A 21,686-nucleotide genomic window follows, 5' to 3' on the forward strand; every position below is an offset into this window, starting at 1 on the left:
TGATGCCTTTTAGTTGCTTTTAGCTTCTAAGTAGAAGCTTTTGAACTGTGGTGTTGGAGAAGACTCTTGAGAGTACCTTGGATAGCAAGGAGATCCAACCAGTCCATCTTAAAGGAAATCAGTCCTGAATATTCATTGGAAGGACTCATGCTGAAGCTGAAATGCCAATTCTTTGGCCACCTGATGTGAAGAACTGACTCATTTGAAAAGACCCTGATGCTGAGAAAAATGGAAAGCGGGAGGAGAAGGGGACAATAGAGAATGAGATGGTTGGATGGCATCACCGACTCAATGGACATGAGTTTGAGTAAACTCCAAGAGTTGGTGATGGACAGGGAGGCGTGGCATGCTGCAGTCCTTGGGGTTGCAAAGAGTTGGACACAACTGAGTGACTGAACTGAACTGAGAAGATCCAAATCATGGAAAGAGTCCTAAGAATGGAGTCGATACCTTAATAGGTATCACATGGATCAAAAACCCTTCCAACTCCCCCAAAAGATCTTGGATCAGAGCTTGATTACTATCCTCTTAAAGACTCACACCCTACATTGTTTTCTCTAAAGTCTCTGAGAGGTCCTACAAGAAATAGTCTCTTTAATTACATTGTAGCCCAGAATTTCCCAAACTCATAGGACTGTACGTTTACTTACTTATTTTTCATGTAGAACTGACCAATATGCCTCAGAACTAGTCTCTCTAGTTTACACACTGGGGAATCCCGTATTAGCCTCTGAGAGTGCAGAGAGCCATGTGAGGATACATAGAAGATCATGGAGCTGGGCTGGAGTGCAGAGAGATAGCATCTGTGGTGAAACTGCCCAGCACGACTCAGAACAGAAACTCCAGGCCAGAGGAGCACCCTGCCAATGCAAGAGGGAGACACAGAGCCCCAGAGCCGTGGAGAGAGAAAGGGCGTAGTTTTCTTTAGTTTAGCTCAATGTGCTTGAGGGGAGGGGAGGGAGGGAATCAATTATAAAATGGTAGGTCCTTGGCACACTCAAAGCCTTGGAGGGTACTTCCTGGATGGGGGAAAAGTCTGGCTGCCCATGGGGAAGTGAAAGACTAGCCAGAGGAGTTTCCATGGCACAGTTAGAGTGTATTATTTAAAAAAATTTTTTGAAGTATTTTTAAGGAGACCAGATTTTCTCCAGGCTGTTGTTAGATCCATTTGCTAGGCCTCATTTTCTGGCCCAAAGCCATCTATTGCAAAATATAAATCTTAACTTTATGAGCTCATCCTGCTCTCCCATTCTGAAGCTTTGTAGTCAGTTGTAAGCCTCACTTCTTGTATGTAAAAAAGGAAGATTGTGAACAACTCATTTTGTGAAATTCTACAAAAAGCAATGAACTCTTGAAGACTTTGGTTATAAAGGATTAAGCTCATTCATTTCCAAGTGCTCATGTTTACAAGTGTTCCTTTTCTTGGTGCTTTGAAGCTGCCCAGAATGTGGAATAAAATATTAAAAATAAAACACTTTCTGGGAAAAGATGGTTATTGTGCAATATGAAAAAAATATAAGGGGAGAGTTCAAGATGGCGATAAAGGAAGATCCTGAACTCACCTCTTCCTGCGGACACAGTCTACAACTACGCAAGGAAAAATTTTCTCTTAAACAGCCCTAAAGGCTGTCTGAGTGAAGACTATACACTGAGCAAACAAGAAGAAAACCATATTCTTGGAAGCGAGTTGGAGAGGCTGGGACACAATCTCGCCATAAACCCTACCCCCACCCTCAGCATGGCAGTCTTCAACCAGGAAAAAACTCAAAGCCTGAAGTTCTTCCCTTAGGAGTGAAAGGTATGCACCCCACATTGAGCACCTTAACTTTTAAAACCCGCAACTGAGAGATAAGCCCCCCCGCCCCCAACCAATGGGGCTCCTGTTGCAAGGCCCACAAGACTGAAACAATCTAAGAAATAGTTCTGAATGGCCCATGTGCTCAGACTCACTTGCTCCTGGGCCCAGTGCAGACACAGCAGATCATGCCAGGTACAGAGGCTCACCAGCTTATATTAAAGTGTCGGCCTGGGGGCAGGCATCCAATTGAACACACATCTTGGAGTCTGCTGGAACACACTCCAGGGACAGAGGGTTGGTGCCATCCTTGCATGCTCCCTTTGCCAGACTTTAGAGTACAAGTATCTCCTGAACAGGTGCTGGTACATGTTTCTGGTACCCCTATTTTTGTGACTGCCACCCAGGGGACATCTCTTGGCTGCCTAACTCCAGAAGCCAGAGAAACTTGCATTCCTGGTCCCATCAGTTCAGTTCAGTCACTCAGTCATATCTGAATCTTTGCGACCCCATGGACTGCAGCACATCAGGCTTCCCTGTCCTTCATCAACTCCCGGAGATTGCTCAAACTCATCCCAGTCGAGTCAGTGATGCCATCCAACCATCTCATCCTCTGTCATCCCCTTCTCCCCCTGCCCTCAATCTTTCCCAGCATCAGGGTCTTTTCAAGTGAGTCAGTTTTTTGCATCAGGTAGCCAAAGTATTGGAGCTTCAGCTTTAGCATCAGTCCTTCCAATGAATATTCAGAGTTTATTTCCTTTAGGATTGACTGGTTTGATCTTCTTGCAGTCCAAGGGACTCTCAAGAGCCTTCTCCAACACCAAAGTTCAAAAACATCAATTCTTTGGCACTTAGCCTTCTTTATGGTCCAGCTCTCAGATCCATACATGGTTACTGGAAAAACCATAGCCTTGACTAGACGGACTTTAGCAGCAAAGTAATGTCTCTGCTTTTCAATATGCTGTCTAGGTTGGTCATAGCTTTTCTTCCAAGGAGCCCATGGGACTATAGTAATCAGCCTGACCCAGAAAGGAGCTCATACTCCTGTTGGTATCCTTATTTTTATGACTGTTGCCAGGGAACACTTCTAATGTGTGTGCAGACACACACACACACACACACACATGTATATAAAATAACATACATTATTACATGTATGTATAGAATAATATATAGAATACAAGGAATATATATAGAATATATATTCTAATATATGTATATTCTATATCTCTATATATTCTAATATATGTAGAATACTCCCTCCAAAAGCAACAGAATGCAAATTCTTCTGAAGTGCACAAGAAACATTTTAAAGGACAGATCATTTATTAAGCTACAAAAAGTCTTTGAAATTATATCGTGTCTTTTCTAACCAAGTGGTATAAAACTAGATATTAATTACATGAATAAAGCTGGAAAATTCACTTATATGTGCAGATTAAGCAGCATGCTCCTGAACAACAATGGGTTAAAGAAGAAATCAAAGAAGAAATTTTAAAATACCTTGAGACAAATTAAAATGGGAATATAAAATATCAAAATTTGTGGGATAGAGTAAAAGCAATTCCAAGAGGGAAGTTCATAGTAATAAATGCCAACCTCAAGAAACATGAAAAGACTCAAACAACCTGCCTTTACACCTCAAGAAACTAGAAAAAGCACAAAGCCCAAAGGTGGTAGAAGGAAGGGAAAAACCACTACTAGAGCAAACATAAATGAAATAGAGACTAAGAAAGTGATAGAGAAGATCCATGAAAATAAGAGCTGATTCCTTGAAAAGATAAAGTCAACAAACCATTAGGTAGACTCACCAAGAAGAGAGAAGACTCAAAATCAGAAATAGTAGAGATTACAACTGACCACAAAAGTACAAGGATCATAAGAGACTAATGAACAGCAACAAATTGGACAATTTAAAGAAATGAATAAATTTCTAGAAACATACATACTACTAAGGCTGATTTATGTTTAAGCAGAAAATCTGAACAGACTGGAAAACAGTATAGAAATCCTGGAAAAAATTAAAAATAGAGCTATCAGGTGATCCAGCAATTCCACCTCTGGATATTTATCCAAAGGAAGCCAAAACATTAATTTGAAAAGATATATATAGTCCTGTATTCATTGCAGCATTATTGATAATAAATAAGATATGGAAATAACCTAAGAGCTAAAAGATATAGATGAAAAACATACAGTTGACCCTTGAAACAACACAAAAGTTAGGGGTCCCCCTCACCTTGGCCCATACCCCCACATAGTCCAAAATTCTCCTATAACTGTAGAGTGGTAACTCCATATCCATGGTTCTGCATCTGAGGTTTCAACTAAGAGTGGATCAGGTAGTACGTATTTATTGAAAAATTCTGTGTGTAGGTGAACCTACTCACTTCAAACCCATGTTGTTCCAAGGGTCAGCTGTATATACAGTAAGGCCCCTTATTGCTATCAAGTTGAGTGTCTACCCCTACCCTTTTCTGGTTTGTCTACTCTGACCCTTAAAATGATCTTCTGATCATGGGATGCTATGCTGGAAGGCCTCAGTGACCATCTATGACTCTGCTTATTTTATAAGGAGGAAACTAAAACTCAGAAGTTAAGATCATTCTCTTAAAGTCATACAGTCAAATAAGTGACAGACCTCAACCTAGCACCAGGCCACTTGACTCTGAGACTGTAACACTATTGTTACTATTACTATCATTATCTTGTTATTATTTATAGAAGCATCTTGTTTTTAAATTATATGAACTGTGGCAAGAACTCTGTTGAATACATACCCATTTCATCATGACAGTGATCCTATGAGGGAGATAGTGTTATTTGCACTTCTGAAGATGAGGAACCTGAGGCTCAGACAGGTTAAGTGATGGGTCTAAGACTACACAGCTGCTAAGCAGCAGAGCTGGGATTTGAACTCAGGATTGTCTGGCTTTGAAGCCGGTTGTGGTGTTTGGCTATGGTGCTCACAGTGTGGTCACCAGCATTGCTTTGGAGCTTGTTGGAAAGGCAGTCTCCGGCCCCACCCCAAACCTACTGAAGTGCAATCTGTTCCCAGGTTATTAGTGTGCACATTAAGTTTGAGAAACACAGCTTTAGCTTCTCCCAGGACCTGGCTGGGCCCAAACATGATGCCTTCTCATTCTGTCTAAATTCTTTAACCTGAGCACCTGGTAGCTGCCTATGGAGTCTTCCCTGGGTAGAACTCTCACTTCTGCAGGCTCAGCTCCCTTCCACCTGGAATCCACATTCTGTTCCCTCTTTCCCTGTTCCTTTCCTCCTGCTCACACTCCCCCCACCCCAAAGTTGGGAACTCAGGTGGGCCTTTTCTGACTCAGGCTGTCTGCTGGCATCCCCTGTCACTGCCTCAGCAGTTAACCCCAGGACCCACTGGCTGCACTAGATGTACTAGAATTCTGGGAGCATGAGTACAGTTTCAGGAGAATAGAAAAGAAACTTCAATTTGAAGCCAAATATGCACATGCAGTCACGTTCTGGTTCTGTTATAAAAGCTGTGTGGCCTCTCATCAATCTCTCTTGGAGACTCAGGTTCCTCCTATATAAAGTAGGGATAATTTTAATATCCTTTGGGTTACTATGGGAATGAAAACAAAGTAATGAGTAGTGCATATTAGGGCATGCTTAGATAGTGCATGCGTGCCCAGTCGTGTCCAGCTCTTTGTGATCTATGGGCTCTAGCCTGTCTGGCTCCTCTGTCCGTGGGCAAGGATACTGGAGTGGGTTGCCATTTTCTCCTCCAGGGGACCTTCTTGACCTAGGGATTGAACCCTCATTTCCTGCGTCTCCTGCATTGGCAGGTGGATTCTTTACCGCTGAGCCACCTGGGAAGGCCATGCTTAGATATGCACATGCTATTTCTAGAGACAGGAAATTCGGAGTTTCTCTAACTTCTCCTCGAGCCTCCTCCACTAAAGTATCTCTCTGTTGACAGGATGTTAGTGACCAGAATAGCATGGATTATCCCCAGCTCTACAAACCTGGGCAGCTGAATCTACTTTTTAACAAGCATGAATTTTTCATCTGTGTGGCACATGGAATCTATACCTCATTAGCCCTTTTCTTCATCCCCTATGGGGCCTTTCACAGCATGGCTGGAGATGATGGACAGCACACTGCAGACTACCAGTCTTTTGCAGTGACCATGGCCACGTCTTTGGTCATTGTGGTCAGCGTGCAGGTAACCCTTCTGGTGAAAATATCTTAACTGGATGGCTTTACAGCTTGTAAAATTCTGCTTCATTTGTTGGCAGTAATCTTAGTAGGATCCTCAACCATTTTGGCACCAGGGACTGGTTTCATGGAAGACAATTTTTCCACGGGCCAGGGTGGTGGGGGGATGGTTTCAGAAATGCATTATAATTATTGTGCATTTATTTCTAGTATTATTACAGCAACCACAGATCATCAGGCATTAGATCCTGCAGGCTGGGGACCCCTGTAATACTGGGATTTTCTTTTTAACTACACATTCTGAGATGAAACAGGAAGTTTTAACATAAATCCCCAGATGTAGGAGATTAGCATTTTGTGTCTATAACCTCCATATTAGTAGAAACCTCACAATGAATCGGGCACTTCTTGGGACTGAACACTGTACATAAAGAGAACTGATATACTACTTCCTCCCTGTGTTTCCTTCTTGGGAGAAAAAGTTTCTAATGGTAATGATAATAGAAACTTTCCCATGATTTCTGTAAGAGTTAGTAACTTCGAGGTTTTAAAATTTATTTCACTCAGAGGATAATTACTTTGCAATATAGTGATGGTTTTTGCCATATATCAACATGAATCAGTCATAGGTATATACGTGTCCCCCCCATCCTGAACTGCATCCCACCTTCCTCCCCACCCTACCCCTCTAGGTTGTCCCAGAGCAGCAACTTTGGGTGTCCTGCTTCATGCATCTAGTCTTATAGTGGGATGTAATGTTTATTTGGCAGTACCTTTCTGTATTCAAGAGGTTGAATGTTAGGTGTGTGGCACATTTGAATCTCAAGTTCATATAAGCTTTTCTGGTAGGAATAATTTTTTAAAATTTATTTTATTGAATTACAATATTATACTAATTTCTGCTATATAGCAAAGTGATTCAGTTTTATATATATTCTTTTTCATATTCTTTTCCATTATGGTTTATCACAGGATACTGAATATATTATACCTTCCTGTGCTATGCAGTAGGACCTTGTTGTTTGTATCTGATAATCCCAAATCCTAATCTATCCCTCTCCTAAACCCCCTCCATCTTGGCAGTCACAAGTCTGATCTCTATGTCTGTGAGTCTCTTTTTGTTTCATAAATTACTTCATTTGTATTATATTTATTTTCCACATATAAGTGATATCATTTGGTATTTGTTTTTCTCTAACTTACTTCACTTAGTGTGACGATCTCTAGGTCCATCCATGTTGCTGCAAATGGCATGATTTCATTCTTTTTATGGCTGAGTAGTCTTCCAGTGTGTGTCTGCATGTGTGTGTGTGCATGCCACATCTTCTTTATTCATTTATCGGTCAGTGTACACTCCGGTTGCTTCCATGTCTTGATTATTGTAAACAGTGCTGCTATGAACACTGAGGAATCTGTATCTTTTTGAACTACAGTTTTGTCCAGATACATGCTCAGGAGTGGGAGTGCTGAATCACATGGCAACTTTACTTTTAGTTTTTTGAGGAACCTCCATATTGCTTTGCATAATGCCTGCACCAATTTACATTCCCATCTGGTAGGAATGATCTTTGATGATCCATTGATCATCATTGGACATCTTGAGTTTGTTTTTATTTCTTTTTTAATGCAAATGGTGGACAATACTATTAGATTTTGAGTTAGAGTTCTCAAAAGCTTTCTAATCCGTTAAAATTTGTACCTCTGGGTGGATACAACAAGCAGTGTGACCTCTGTTCTTTGCCTTTGTGTGCATTTTAAGGGTGAAAGTATCAATCAAGAGCTAAATTTTTACAGAGTTTGAATTGTCTTTGGTCAGTCCTTTTTCTATCCTATAAATAATCTCTTTTACAAATCTTAGCTACTTATATCAACAAAAGATCTCGTTAAACCCCAGACTTTCTCTTCATGACTCAATATTTATTAGACTGAATGAGTCAATTGTAAACATTACTGCTTTTAAATGACATCTCTGCCATTCCTTGTTCCATCTAAGTGAGTATCATTAAGTTCATACCAAAGCCATCTAACACTTGACATCTTGGGAGTTCAAAATTCAGAGTCAGATAGCATCCAAAATCAGAACCAGATTTCTCTGCTCAGAGGAATTCTGTTTGTCTGTTTCACAATTACATAAAGCATATTGATGCTTTGTGAACCCTCCATGGCTAGGTCCCCTGTTTTCAATTCTATAGCAGAGGAGGAAATAAAAGAGTGAACTGGAAGTATCTGAAATAGCTAACGCATCCATCAAGAAATCATGGCTTCAATCAGAAACTGCTGTCTTTAGTACCACAGAGTAAATTTCAGGAATTTTGTGAATAAGCTCATTTTGAGAGTGGCATTAACATGTTTCCCTCTCTAAGCATGAGTAATTTCTGCAGAAGGAGTACATAGATGTTATACTTTTGAGTTCAAATCCTTATCTTCACAGCTAAATCATATATTGGATGGGTATAAGACTCTTGAATCAGAGTGTTTTAAGAATTCTGTAAATGATTTTCCACTACATCTCTGTTTCAGTGTAACAGCTTGATATTAAGCTGATTCTCTTTCCTTTGTAATCCCTAGAGGCTATGTTTTTTATCCTTGGACTTCACAAATGTTACCAGAATGTAACTTCATTCATTGATTTGCCTATAATTTAGAGTACCCTCCCAATCTGAAAATCTTTGCTGCTATCACAGAGCAGTGTTCTTTGTCATTTCTTTGATTGCTACTTTTTCTTTTTCTAGGATGCCATTATGTGAATGTTGGGCCCATGGATTGGACATCTATGGATTTACCATCCATGTCTCATATTGGTTTTGCACATGGTTCCCATTTCTCAGAGTTTTTGCCCTGTTATATGTTTCCATTTGTTTTTACAGAATATTCAGTTCTAATCAGTGACTATTCTTATTTGGTTTCTCTATTGAATTTTTAAATTCAGAAATAACACTTTTTTCTTCCAGAATTTTTTTTCTATGATCTAATTGCTTCTCCTTAAGAGTTCTCATTGCTTTTTAAAATTATTGTTATAGTGCTTGTCTGTCTTTTTCATTGTAGGAACTACTTCCCCGCCCCCCGCCCCCAGTCAAGTCCTCTTAAATTGGTTGTGATTTTTCTTTACCTACTCATACCTACACAGGTCAAACTATTGGTGTTTTTTAATGGTAATGAACTAACAGATGGTGAAAGTTAGAGCTAGAGATTTTGGTCAGCTGTCTTGAGGAATGAGCAGGGAAACCAGCAAGTCTTTCTTTGCTGAGGTATAGAAGGCACGGCTTTCTGTTTTCAGGCCTCTTGAGGAAAGAAAAGGCTGTCCTTTTGGCACCCCTGCAGTTTCATCAAGGCTGCTAACATTCTTTTTATGGGGCATCATTTTAAAGGACAGTAACTTCATGTGGGAAGGGAAAGTATGTCTCTATATGCAGAAAAGTCTATTTACTGTGTAGGTAGAGCCCCCTTGGGCAGGCAGGAAACCTGTGGTCTTTCTGAGACTCTGCTAGAAATCTAAACTTTAATTTGGACCATTTGGAACCTCGGAGATGCAAATAAGGATGCTAGAACCTACTTTTAAAAAAATTGGAAAAACTGGAGTAAAACTGCTTTACAATGTTGTATTACTTTCCTCTGTACAAGAATGTAAATCAGCTATATGTGTGCATATAGCCCCTCCCTCTGGAGCCTCCCTCCCAGCCCGCAAGGTCATCACAGAGCACCAAGCTGACTAAACTCCCTGTGCTATGCTACAGGTTCCCACCAGCTATCTGTTTTACCCACGGTGTAGTGTTATATCAGTTACTCTGAATTCACCCCACCTGCATCCGCGTGTACATTCTATCTGCATCTCTGTCCCTGTCCTGCATCAGTACCATTTTTCTAGATCCCACGTATATAAGCTAATATATGGTATTTGTTTTTCTGACTCACATCACTCTGTGTGGCAGACTCTAGGTTCATCCACATCACTACAAATAACCCAGTTTCACAGAACCTACGTTGTTTTCCTCTGAGAACTGAAGTGTTCATATTCACCAGTGGCCTCCTTAGTTTCCCCTATCAGATCACTCTTTTTCAGCTGTGCTGTCATAACAAGTTATTGGATGGGAGAAGGGCTTGTGAATATGCTCCCAGATCACCATGAAGCCCAACTTCTGATGCCAAAAGTGGATTAAGGATTTTTGTTATTATTTAACAGAAATGGTAATCAAAATGAATTAGAATATTGATATAAAACAGACTATACCTGTGTCAAAATGGTCAAATGAAAATCTATGTACAGATCTTAAAATGTTGCACTTTCTCACTATGAAAAAGTTTTCCAATAGACAAATTTAGAGAGCAATTTGGAAAGTAGCATTGAAATTAGAAGCCACTCTGCTTATTTCTCATTTAAAAGTTTAACATTTTATTTCCTGATTTTCACTCAATATTGTTAGATATAATGGCTGGCAGATACAAGTCCTAAGGTCAGTTGTCTACCAGAAATGTCACATCAGTCTCCTGTGTTGTGCAGAATGTGGTAGGGCCTGTGGTTGGCTGGTAACTAGACAGGTACAATTGTCTTTTCACAGAAGTGTCCTGAGGAGACATTACTCAGTAAAATGATGCTCTTTTCATCCTCAACAATCTCCCCTTTGCATTTGACTTTATTTACAGATAGCCTTGGATACCAGTTATTGGACTGTCATTAACCATGTCTTCATCTGGGGCAGCATAGCCACTTATTTCTCCATTTTGTTTACAATGCACAGTAATGGCATCTTTGGCATCTTCCCAAACCAGTTTCCATTTGTTGGTAAGTGAGTCATGTTATTTGCTGGGGCATAATGTCAAGATGTCATTTGTCTTTGTAATGTATCTTCATTTTTGTGGGACTAGGAATGACCAGTAATTCTGTCTCTAGAAATTGACTGAATCAGACAGCTGGAGGCTTAGAGTTTCCTAGCAGACTGTCCCTTTTCAAATCAGAGGCATAGCACATATATATCAGAGCTGCCTGAAAACCGTGAAGTTCAGGTATATAATAGAGGGAAGAAAAAGAAATGCGAGGCTCTCCCTTTTATGCCACATTATAACCAGCATTTATGCCAAAGTTTACCTGTGGAACATATTTTCATTTAGAAGAGAAGTGTATAATTTGTGGGTGTGTTAAGTGGGCTTCCCTGGTGGCTCAGAGGGTAAAGCATCTGCCTGCCATGCAGGAGACCCAGGTTTGATCCCTGGGTCGGGAAGCTCCCCTGGAGAAGGAAGTGGCAACCCACTCCAGTATTCTTGTCTAGACAATCCCATGGACAGAGGAGCCTGGCAGGTTACAGAGCTGGACAGACTGAGCAACTGACACTTTCTTTACTACTAGTGTCACCTGGGAAGCCCAGTGTATAATTTAGTCTTTTAAAGTTTCTGGGCAGTAGGCTGTAAGTGGCACAGCCAGCCAGTGTTCTCTGTCACGTATAAGATGTGTGACCTTAGGCAAGTTTCTTTTCCTTTTATACCTTCTAAACTTGGGGACATTCATAGTTCCAACTTTTATAGGGAATTTGTGAGGGTTAAATGAGATAATACATGTAAAATGCTTAGCATGCAGCTTGGTACATAGTACTTTATCAATAAATGTTAACCATGATAATGATGATTAAAGCAAATGTGACTTGATTACTGGTTGGGGAATATTGCAAGTGAACAGCAGATGGGTAGCAAAAGGCCTCCTAAAATCCCTTGAGCCCCTAATATTCTATGATTCCACCAAGAGTATACGTCTGGCCTACCTTTGGAGTATACTGTCATTGCCCCCCCGTATTTCAAAATGATTCCCAGCAAAGGCCACTGAGTTTTACACAGTGGGGCTATTAATAGACTTTTTAAAGAAGTTTTAAAATTTCTAGTGTGTGTGAAATAAGCTGGTAACAAAGATGTTTCTGAGTTCATCCTGGAAATGTGGGAAAGAGATGCACAGTGACAACCTTCTTGAGTTCGATTAGGTAAGGCTGAGATCTGCATCTATTAGTTGGGAAACTGAGTCTAGAAAAACAATTATTAGAAGACTGATTCATAGAGAAAGCAAAATAAGAGCAACTATCGGGTTCTACATTTCCAAGATTGTAATTGAGATTAATTCCATTAAGATTGTAATTCCATTTAAATGCATATATACATTTAAGAGTATTATATTCAATTTTTTGTCTTGCTCTGTGTACCTGGAAATATTTAAATTGCACCACTCTTACTTAATATAAACTGTTAATCCTTTGTCCACCAAAAGGTTCCAACCATGTAGAAATATGATGGTTGTGAATAAGCATAAGCATATTAGGGGATAAAAAGAGACATTTAAGTTTTTCCTTTTCTGTTCTCTTTGGTGCCAAATCTGAAAGTTCAGTGTGTTGACCAGAAGACTTCCAGTCCTAAGAGAGCGTTCGCACATTCATAATGAGACTGGAATGCCTCAACTGGAGAAAGTAGTCTGTGTGGTGACCACTCTCTCCAGCTAAGCACATGCCATTCCAGGAATTAATTACTGAGTTCCAATGAGACTTTTCAAGTTAGATCAACACTGAGGTTTAAGAAATTTTTTTCTTAGTAGCCAGCAGCAAACAGGAGGAGTGTGGTTTTAAAGTGATTGTTGTTTTTTTTTTTTTCCCCAGCCATGGCTGCAGGTACTGAGCTTCAAGAAGCTCAAAGAGTCATTTAATTTATGGAGTTGTTCATTTCTGCTCAGGCAGTTGGTATCAAGCGGTCTTTGGTAGGCAGTGTCTATCCTACGAAGACAGGAAATGCAGACATTCCAATAAGTAGCCAAGCCCTCACACCTAAAGCCCATTCAAATAGTGGTAATGCTGTAGGATTGGGAGGGATAATTGGAGGTATCATGTGCCTAGAAAAGCAACAAAAGGAACAAAGGCTCATTTTGGCAATATAAGTACAGTTGACATCTTCTGTATAATTTGTCTGCCGGCCCCACTGACCGCTATTGCTTTGTTTAGACAAACAGCCCAGGATACAAGGTGTGAGTATAAAATAAGAACACTGGCTCCAGGCTTGGGAAGGAATTTCACTATTCTCTAGAACTAGTATATTGAATGACTGCATCAGTGGTTTCCCAGTGTGGAGAATGCCCTTTTCACAAACCCAGGAGCATCTCTGATCACCTTGGGACCTTGAGGACTTTATATCCATGGGAACATCAGAGATCAGCATGTCCACTCGAGGCTGTTGCCTGGATTTAAAAGGTTGATCTTGTCATAGATACAGCTTACTTTTTATGACCAAGCCAGTGGAGACCATCATTTGCGATTGTACCTGCATCTAGAACATCTACTGTGTCATTTGATATGATAGTTTTAAGGGTAAATGTGACTTTAGTGACTCCTTTGTGGTTGAGGCATCCTGAAACTGGATGAGAGAATGCTGTTCTTCAGTGAAGGCGGACTGAACCTGGATCAGACAATGCATGTCTCTGGCTATCAGTCTCCTAGTGATCAAACCATGAAGCAGTTCCCAAGGGTGATATTACCATTGTTCTTGCCCTTTTCTTACCACTGAGCATACTATATGCTGGGGGAAGATACCCAGTGTTTCTCTCTAGGAAATCCAAACAATTAATTCAATAATTCAGTCTTGATTTATAACCACAGTGTTTATTTTTCTTTAATAATAGGAAATGCACGACATTCCTTGACCCAGAAGTGCATCTGGCTTGTTATTCTCTTAACAACAGTGGCTTCAGTTATGCCTGTGGTGGCATTCAGATTTTTGAAGGTGGATTTATTCCCAACGCTGAGTGATCAGGTATGTTGCAGCACTGATGGGTACTTGAGGGGTTGATTCTTTGCTCTTGGAACCATGTCCTCTGCCTGACAAGAAGTCCAGGGAAGAGCTAATGAAGTTTTCATCAGCAAACACCTACCGGTAGGTGCACACCATCACATTAGCTGGAACTGTCCACATCTGAACGTACAAGCACTGGGAGTGCCAACGGAGATAACTGTCTACACTAAATGTGGGTGAGGAGTCATAAATTACAAGTCAAGTTGTGTATTTTTTTATATTGGCACATAGTTGATTAAAGTGTAGTTTCAGGTATACAGCAAGGTGATTCAGTTATATACATGCATCTATTCTTATTCAAATTCATTTCCCATTTAGGTTATTACAGAATATTGACACACATTCCCTGTGCTACACAAGTCCTTGTTGGTTATCTATTTTAAATACAGCAGTGTATACATGTCCATTCCAAACTCCCAGTCTATCCTTCCGCCCAACCCCTAACTTAACACAAACCCCAACCATAGACTTACCTTTCTGAAGCACCTACAGCATCCACAATCAAAGCAAAGTGCACACTTAACAATCCAATCCAATAAGCAATTCAAACATTGATACAAGATTCATGCACCAAATAACAGTAATAGGAAGTCAACATCACATTTAAAACACTTTGTACTACTAACATATGCCTCTACACCACAAATCCACATCATCACAGTTAAAACAATGAATATGTTAATTTAAAAAAGCACTCTAAATAACAGTAATTTTGATAAGTATAAACACATAAGTTATATCTATGAGGTATAAGAACCTGCCTTTCAATGCCAGTGCAGGAGATGTAAGTGACTCGGGTTCAATTCCTGGGTGGGGAAGATCCTTTGGAGAAGGAAATGGTAGCCCACTTCAGTATTCTTGCCTGGGAAAATCCTATGGACTAAAGAGCCTGGCAGGCTGAAATCATGGAGTTGCAAAGAGTTGGACATGACTGAAGCAACTTAGCACGCATATAAATTTAAAGCGTAACTTCAGCTAGTTATCAAATACACAAATTTACAATACAAAATATTAGTACACAAAATCTTTTAGTTTTATAAACTACCAAGGAGTACCCTCAAAAGGAATTTAAGAAGAGAGTTCCATTTTAAATAATGTCAACATAATTAGAGAATGAACTTAAAGCTATTGTTAAATATTCTGAGTCTGTTTCGGTTTGTAAATAAGTTCATTTGTATCATTCTTCATATAGTGATATCATATTTGTCTTTCTCTAACTTCACTTAGTATGATAATCTCTAGATTCCATCTGTGTTGCTGCAAATGGCGTTGTTTCATTCTTTTTAATGACTAATATTTCATTGTATAAATATACCTTATCTTCTCTATCCATTCATCTGTTGATGGATATTTAGGTTGCTTCCATGTCTTAGCTACTATAAATAGCACTACAATGAACATTGGGGTGCATGAACATTTCGAATATGGTTTTCTCTAGATATATGCCCAGGAGTGGACTTGCAAGATCATATAGTAGCTCTATTTTTAGTTTCTTAAGGAATATCCATACATTCTCCATAGTGGCTGTACCAACTTACATTCCAACAACTGCATAGAAGAAGTAAAACTGTCACTGCTTGTGAATGACGTGATATCATACACAGAAAATCCTAAAGATGCTACCAGAGTAGTAGTAACACTGAATTTGGTAAAGTTTCAAGATACAAAATTCATACACAGAAATCTGTTGCATTTCTATACACTAACAACAAAAGATAATAAGGAGAAATTAAACAATCCATTTACTGTTGCATCAAAAAGAACAAAATACCTAGGAATCAGCCTACCTAATAAGGCAAAAGAACTGTACTCTGAAAACTATAAGATGCTGATGAAAGAAACCAAAGATGACAAGTACAGATGGAAATAGATACCATGTTCTTGGATTGAAAGAATATTATCAAAATGACTATACTACTCAAGGCAATTACAGATTCAGTACAATCTTTATCAAATTGCCAATGGTATTTTTTCACAGAACTAGAACCAAAAAATCTTAAAATGTTTATGAAGACACACCAACCTTGAATAGCTAAAGCAGTCTTCAGGAAGGAAAACGGAGTTGGAGGAATCAAGCTCCCCGACGTCAGACTACATTGTAAAGCAACAGAGATGATGTGGGCCCAAACACAGAAATAAAGCTCACCCGATGAAAAGAGTAACATGGAAACTTACTATACCATATGTAAAACAGATAGCCAATGGGAATTTGCTGTATGATTCAGGGAACTGGAACCGGGTCTTTCTAACAACCTAGAGGGGAAGGATGGGGAGGAAGGGAGGAGGGAGGTTCAAGAGGGAGGGGACATGTGAATACCTGTGGCTGATTCATGTTGATAGTTGACAGAAAACAACGAAATTCTGTAAAGCAATTATCCTTCAATTAAAAAATAAATTTTAACAAAAAAAAAAAAAAAAAAAAAAAAAGCTCACCCGAACAGGATAGAAAGCCCAGCAGCAAACCCAGGTACCTGTGGTCAGTTTGTGGCAAAGGAGGCAAGAATATACATTGGAGGAAATACAATCTCTTGAATAAATGCTGCTGGGAAAACTGGACAGCTACATGTAAAAAAAATTAGAACATTTCTTAACACCATACACAAAAACAAAATGGATTAAAGACCTAAATGTAAGACCAGATATGCAATTCTTAAAGGAAAACATAGGCAGAATGTTTTGCCTTTGACATAAATTGCAACAATATATCTTTTTTTGGTTTGTCTCCTAGAGTAATGGAAATAAAACAAAAATAAACAAATAGGATCTAATTTTGGCACAGCAAAGGAAACCATAAACAAAATGAAGAGCCAGTCCACAGAATGGGAGAAAAAAATTGCAAATGATGTTACTGATAAGGGATTAGTCTCCAAAATTTGCAAATAGCCCATGGGACTCAATAGAAAAAAAACCCCACCCAATCAAAAAATGGGCAGAAGACCTAAATATTTCTCCAAAGAAGGCATACAGATGGCCAAAAGGCACATGAAAATATGCTCAACATCGCTCAGCATTAGGGAAATGCAAATCAAAACTACAATGAAGTATCATCTCACTCCAGTCAGTGGGGCCATTGTCAAAAAGTCTACGAACAATAAATGCTGGAGAGGGTGTGGAGAAAAGGGAACCCTCAAGCACTGTTAGTGGGAATTAAATTGGTGCAGCACTATGGAGGAGAGTATGGAAGTTCCTTAAGAAACTAAACGTAGGGCTGGCTACCATGTAACCCCTGGCAGCATTTTGGACATTTGCTCCCAAGGCAAAGGGAAGCTTTACTGACTTGGGAAAGTAAACGGTTGTAAAAGAGAGACAAATAAGTTATGAGGTGAAGGGGCTCTAAATATCTGTAGAAATATATTAATAGTAACAGGGGGAGGTGGCGTTCATAACAGCTGGGTTGAAAAGTACAGTTAGAAGAAAAACAGAATAGATTCTAGAACTACCTAAGCCAAGGGATTAACAGAACATATTTAGAAAGAGGGGACACACATTTGTAGCCACGTCATGAGAAGGGGGAAATACTGATGAGATGAGTGACCAGGCTGATGATGCTGAGAAGAACTGAGGTAGAAATTCCCTTATCATGAAATCCTTCCTGGTCTGGGGCCAAAGTGCCAAGAGATTCCTTCTGAACTGACTCACTCATTCCCCTCTAAAGTTTGCCCTTTTTCTTTGGCCTTGTGAGCTCATTCTGATGTAAATCCAGACAATGATGGATGAGCTGAAGGAAGATGATGCTCATTCCTTTCTATGTTTATGCACACCATGATTTTCTGCTTGATGACTTTCTCCTGACGTGAAAGTCAGAATCCAAGTGATCAGTCAGCTCATCTAGAGAACAAGGTGCTAAGCATCAAACCTTGGATCTTTTCTCTCCTCAGCATTACAGGGAAATGAGATGCTACAAACCCATTCAAACAACGTTGAGCTCTTCAAAAGGTCACCAGAAAACCCACAAGAAATCAAAACCATGACAAATCTCATGGTACTTGGCCCTGTCACAAGAGTTTAGAAAATGAGAGTCATAAATTTCAAATTTTCTTAGTCCAGTCACCACTGACTTTTTGGAGCCAGAGAACCTCTAAAAGAGAAAGGAAAGGCTTATTTGGGGGAAATGGGACTGTAAATTGTTATACTGACTGAGTTTGGGTGGTGCAAGTTACAAAATCATTCTGTGCGAAATATGGTCTTGTTCATTTAAGATGGATGTATGAGATGGAGACAATTCTGAAATTTGTCTTAACACTTTTTGTTTGCTTAATAGTCTCTTGGTAGAAATAAAAACTGACCAGTATCCAGTTTTCCTGGCTTTTAGGTAAAAAACTAGATTTTGCAGTGAAGTTGAGTACTTGGTTATTACTGATGTTGTTTTTACAGAAAAGGTTTTTACCTCAGGAAGTGGCCCTCTATGTGGAGTCTGTCATTTGGATCCTCCGTCTCACTCTGGGTCTCCTTTGTCTCCAGATCCGCCAGTGGCAGAAGGCTCAAAAGAAGGCAAGGCCCCTGCGTAGCCGAAAGCCTCAGACTCGGAGATCAAGCTCACGAAGATCTGGATATGCTTTTGCTCACCAAGAGGGCTACGGTGAGCTTATCACATCTGGAAAAAACATGCGAGTTAAAAATCCACCCCCAGTGTCAGGGTTGGAAAAGACACTGTATAATAGCACTAGCTGGATTGAAAATTTATGTAAGAAAACCACAGACACAGTGAGCAGCTTTAGCCAGGATAAAACAGTAAAACTGTGAGTCAAAATGAATTTGAACCACACAGTTATATTTTCACTTCAGTTGGAGCTGAAATCTGCTGGCTCCAGGGTTTGGGGTCAGGGGCTAGGCTGGAGCAGATGGCCTCACTTATCCTAAACCTGTGGCAAACAGCAGCCAGTGCCCATCAGATAGAGATGCACTCTACTGACAACCAGGCCAGAGGGCACTGCCTAATTGATGAGTTGGTGGACAAAACTCTGAAAATACTAGCACAGATTTCTATCAACCTAGATACCAATCAATCTGTACTTTAGAATCTCATTTATGGAGAAACACTTGTAAATCTGCATACCCAGAGAATGGATCTTCAGATGGATAAAACGGTACATTCGCAAGTTATATATCGCAGCTGTGAAAAGCATCCTTGTGACACATTAACACATATATGTAAGGCCAGCTATTTCCAAGATACATGTTTAAAATTTTAGAGGTACACATTGTACATGAAGGTGCTTTCAGACTTACAGCAGCTTTCACTGTCCAGTCTTGATCTCTACCTGTGTGTTCAGTCAGAACAACAGATCCCCTTCATGCCTAAAGAGAAGAAAAACATGCTGGTATTCCACATTTTTCTACTAGTCTGGAGACAAAGTAGACTGAGCATCTTTACAGTGGGTAGGCTGACAACTTGTTCAAATTTATTCAAAAAATTCTCAGGGACATGTTCATGAAATGTCAAAGAGAGACTCTAGATAGAAGGTATTCTATGTACTTGTCAATGACTTTTATAACAAACTCAGTAGTTATTTACTTTGTGTCATCCATAACTATTGATGGACTCAGCAAAGCACTGAAATTTCACACTTTGATGATAGTATTTCATGTAAGTAATGTTTCTGCAAATACTTTCGTTATTTCCAATTTTGAAAAGCTCAGATTTGAAGCCAAATGAATAATCTCTTTAATTGCTATTTAAGTATGCAGGTGTAGGTTGTTCACCTGTCATAATTCTAACATATGTGTTGAGTTTCTGGAGATGTACCAGCCCAAATTTCAGTCCACATGTGAGTCACCAGCACAGCAGCTGTAAAAAGAATTCACGTGTATTCATGTTCAGACTCCAGTTCTGCTGCTTACCTTGCTAACCTCTGGAGGGTAACGTGCCTCCTCTGGGACTCAGTTTCTTCCTCTGTAAAATGAGGATTTTCTACCTACCTCATGTGGTTGTTTGACGATTGTCAAAGCCCAAATTCTTAAATCATTAAAAACAATTCTCAGTGAATAGATGATTAGTTAAGTGCCATTTAACTACTAATATCAGAATAACAGAGTTTGAAAAGAGCAAATGTGAAGAACTGGAACTTAAGTAATCAGTGGGAAAGGCCTTGATCAAATGAGATGGTAAAGTAAAAGCCTTACTTTGGTTAGTATCCTAAAGGGAAATAACCTTGGCGGTATTTCTATATAACTTTAACCATGAAGGTAAATTTCTCTATAAGAAAACAAAAATCATGTTTTATCAATTTTCTACAAATCAGTTTCCAACTTTATAGAATCTTTAATCTGGTCTTTATTGAATTATTAAAGTTATATTTCTGGAGAGAGTCAGATGGCCCTTGGGTGAGCTTGATGGCTAATGGGCTAGCAAGATATTAATGGATCACACAATCCTTTTTTTTTTTTTTGCTTTCATTTCCAAGTCTGGGATAATGTTTCCTGAATGGGGTCAAATGAGATATGTATAAAAAAGCCTAATGCAGTGCTTTAATCATAGTTAATGCTTATAGATTTACCCTTTTCTCCTAATGCCTGCATAGATTTATCCAGATGTTAGTTTTTAGTGTCTAATTTGTCATTAGTTTCACTGTGTTTGCTTGCTTTCTGTAACATTTTTGAAAGATTTGAAAACTCTCAGTAAATATTTTGGCACTGTTGGTGTTTGATGTGTTGTTTCTTTATTGGAAACTCATTGGGAAAGTTTTTGTTACATTGATCAACTAATTATTTTTTCTCTCTTAGGGAAAGTGTACATCATTCTTAGGATCAGAGTCAAGAACAAAATGAACTAGTGCAACCTATGTTTAAGGGATGGGAAAGATTAGGAATGGTCCACGTTTGCAAATTCAGTTCAAATTAAATAAGGCTGTTTATAAACACATAATGTGGATAGCTGTGAGAGAAACACATTTATCAGTTTACTTTGGCCCTATGAGATCCAAATAAATTCACACACCCATTGCAAGGTTGTTCAAGTGCCAAGATTATTTTGACCCAGAAGATAAAAAGGCCTGAAGCGTGTTGGTGATGCTTTGGGGAACAGTAAAATTTTAGTTTTATGTAAACTATCAGATTATTTGGAAAGAAAAAAAATTAATTCTATATTCAGGACTAAAGTTGATAACTTGTGTTTTTAAAGTCTTTGTCCAAGTTTTGAGCTCTAGACAATTACAAATTGTGTTTTCCAAAGGAGGACTCAAGATGGCAGAATGAGAGAATGTGGCATTCACCTTCGCCTCCAGACACATCAAAAATACATCTACATACAGAATAATAGTTCTCATGGAAAACTAGTTGGAAACTGACTGAAGAACTCCTATACAGCCAAAGCTGCAAGAAAAATCTCCACCTAACAAGGTAGGAAAGAAAAAATGCATAGGGTCAGGACCCCCACCCCTGAGAAGAATCTGGAAGGAAGAGAAGTCCTGCATTGGTGGAGCCTCATCTAGGGCTGCAAGCAGTTCGAGTCACAGTCTGGGTTTCCCAGGCCTGGGGAACAGCATGGAGAAGACAAGCCCTGTTGGCTAATGGCAGAACTGCTGAGACAGATCTAAGGGCTGTAGAAGCTCAGACTCAGTACCAAGGAGTCTGTGTGTGCTGGCTTGCCAACAATCATGGCAGAAAGAGCCTTGTACTGGCAGCTGCCACCTTGCTGCATTTCTCAATCCGAATGGGGCAAACACTCCAGTACTGCTCACTCCTCACCATAGCTTTGTAAGAGACCCGGGCCAGCTGGCCCTGAGATTTGTATAACTACAGAGACAGGTCTGGGGTGTGATCTGGCCAAGGCAGTAGTGGTCACTGGCAGGTGTGCTTGGGCAGTGCTGCCAGAGCTCGCCACAGTGAGCCTCCCAGCGCAGTGTTCCGGCCCCACCCACGCCACACTGCAGCTGAGCATGGAGGCGGAGAC

General features: G+C 39.7%; 1 protein-coding gene and 1 long non-coding RNA gene across 7 annotated transcripts in view; one reads left to right on the forward strand and one right to left on the reverse strand.

Moving 5' to 3' along the window:
* Positions 1-20,433, forward strand: part of ATP8B4 (ATPase phospholipid transporting 8B4 (putative)) — a 299,006-nt gene extending 278,573 nt beyond the window's left edge. For 5 of the 6 annotated variants that reach the window (XM_070469294.1, XM_070469295.1, XM_070469293.1 and 2 more), the window contains 4 exons: positions 5,748-5,993; positions 10,628-10,766; positions 13,626-13,756; positions 18,257-20,433. In XM_070469294.1, the coding sequence (XP_070325395.1) occupies positions 5,748-5,993; positions 10,628-10,766; positions 13,626-13,756; positions 18,257-18,538 (798 nt within the window). In that variant the 3' untranslated portion in view covers positions 18,539-20,433. The remainder of the gene's footprint in view (positions 1-5,747; positions 5,994-10,627; positions 10,767-13,625; positions 13,757-18,256) is intronic. The other variant, XM_070469297.1, reaches the window with a different exon arrangement.
* Positions 13,740-19,095, reverse strand: LOC110133543 (uncharacterized). The gene is made up of 3 exons (XR_002312792.2): positions 19,025-19,095; positions 18,183-18,389; positions 13,740-13,821 (listed from the first exon to the last, which is right to left on the reverse strand). It is a non-coding gene; the product is annotated as an uncharacterized lncRNA (long non-coding RNA).
* Positions 20,434-21,686: the final 1,253 nt, after the last annotated feature.

The sequence above is a fragment of the Odocoileus virginianus genome, chromosome 6 (assembly GCF_023699985.2).
Source record: "Odocoileus virginianus isolate 20LAN1187 ecotype Illinois chromosome 6, Ovbor_1.2, whole genome shotgun sequence".
Taxonomy (NCBI): Eukaryota; Metazoa; Chordata; class Mammalia; order Artiodactyla; family Cervidae; genus Odocoileus; species Odocoileus virginianus.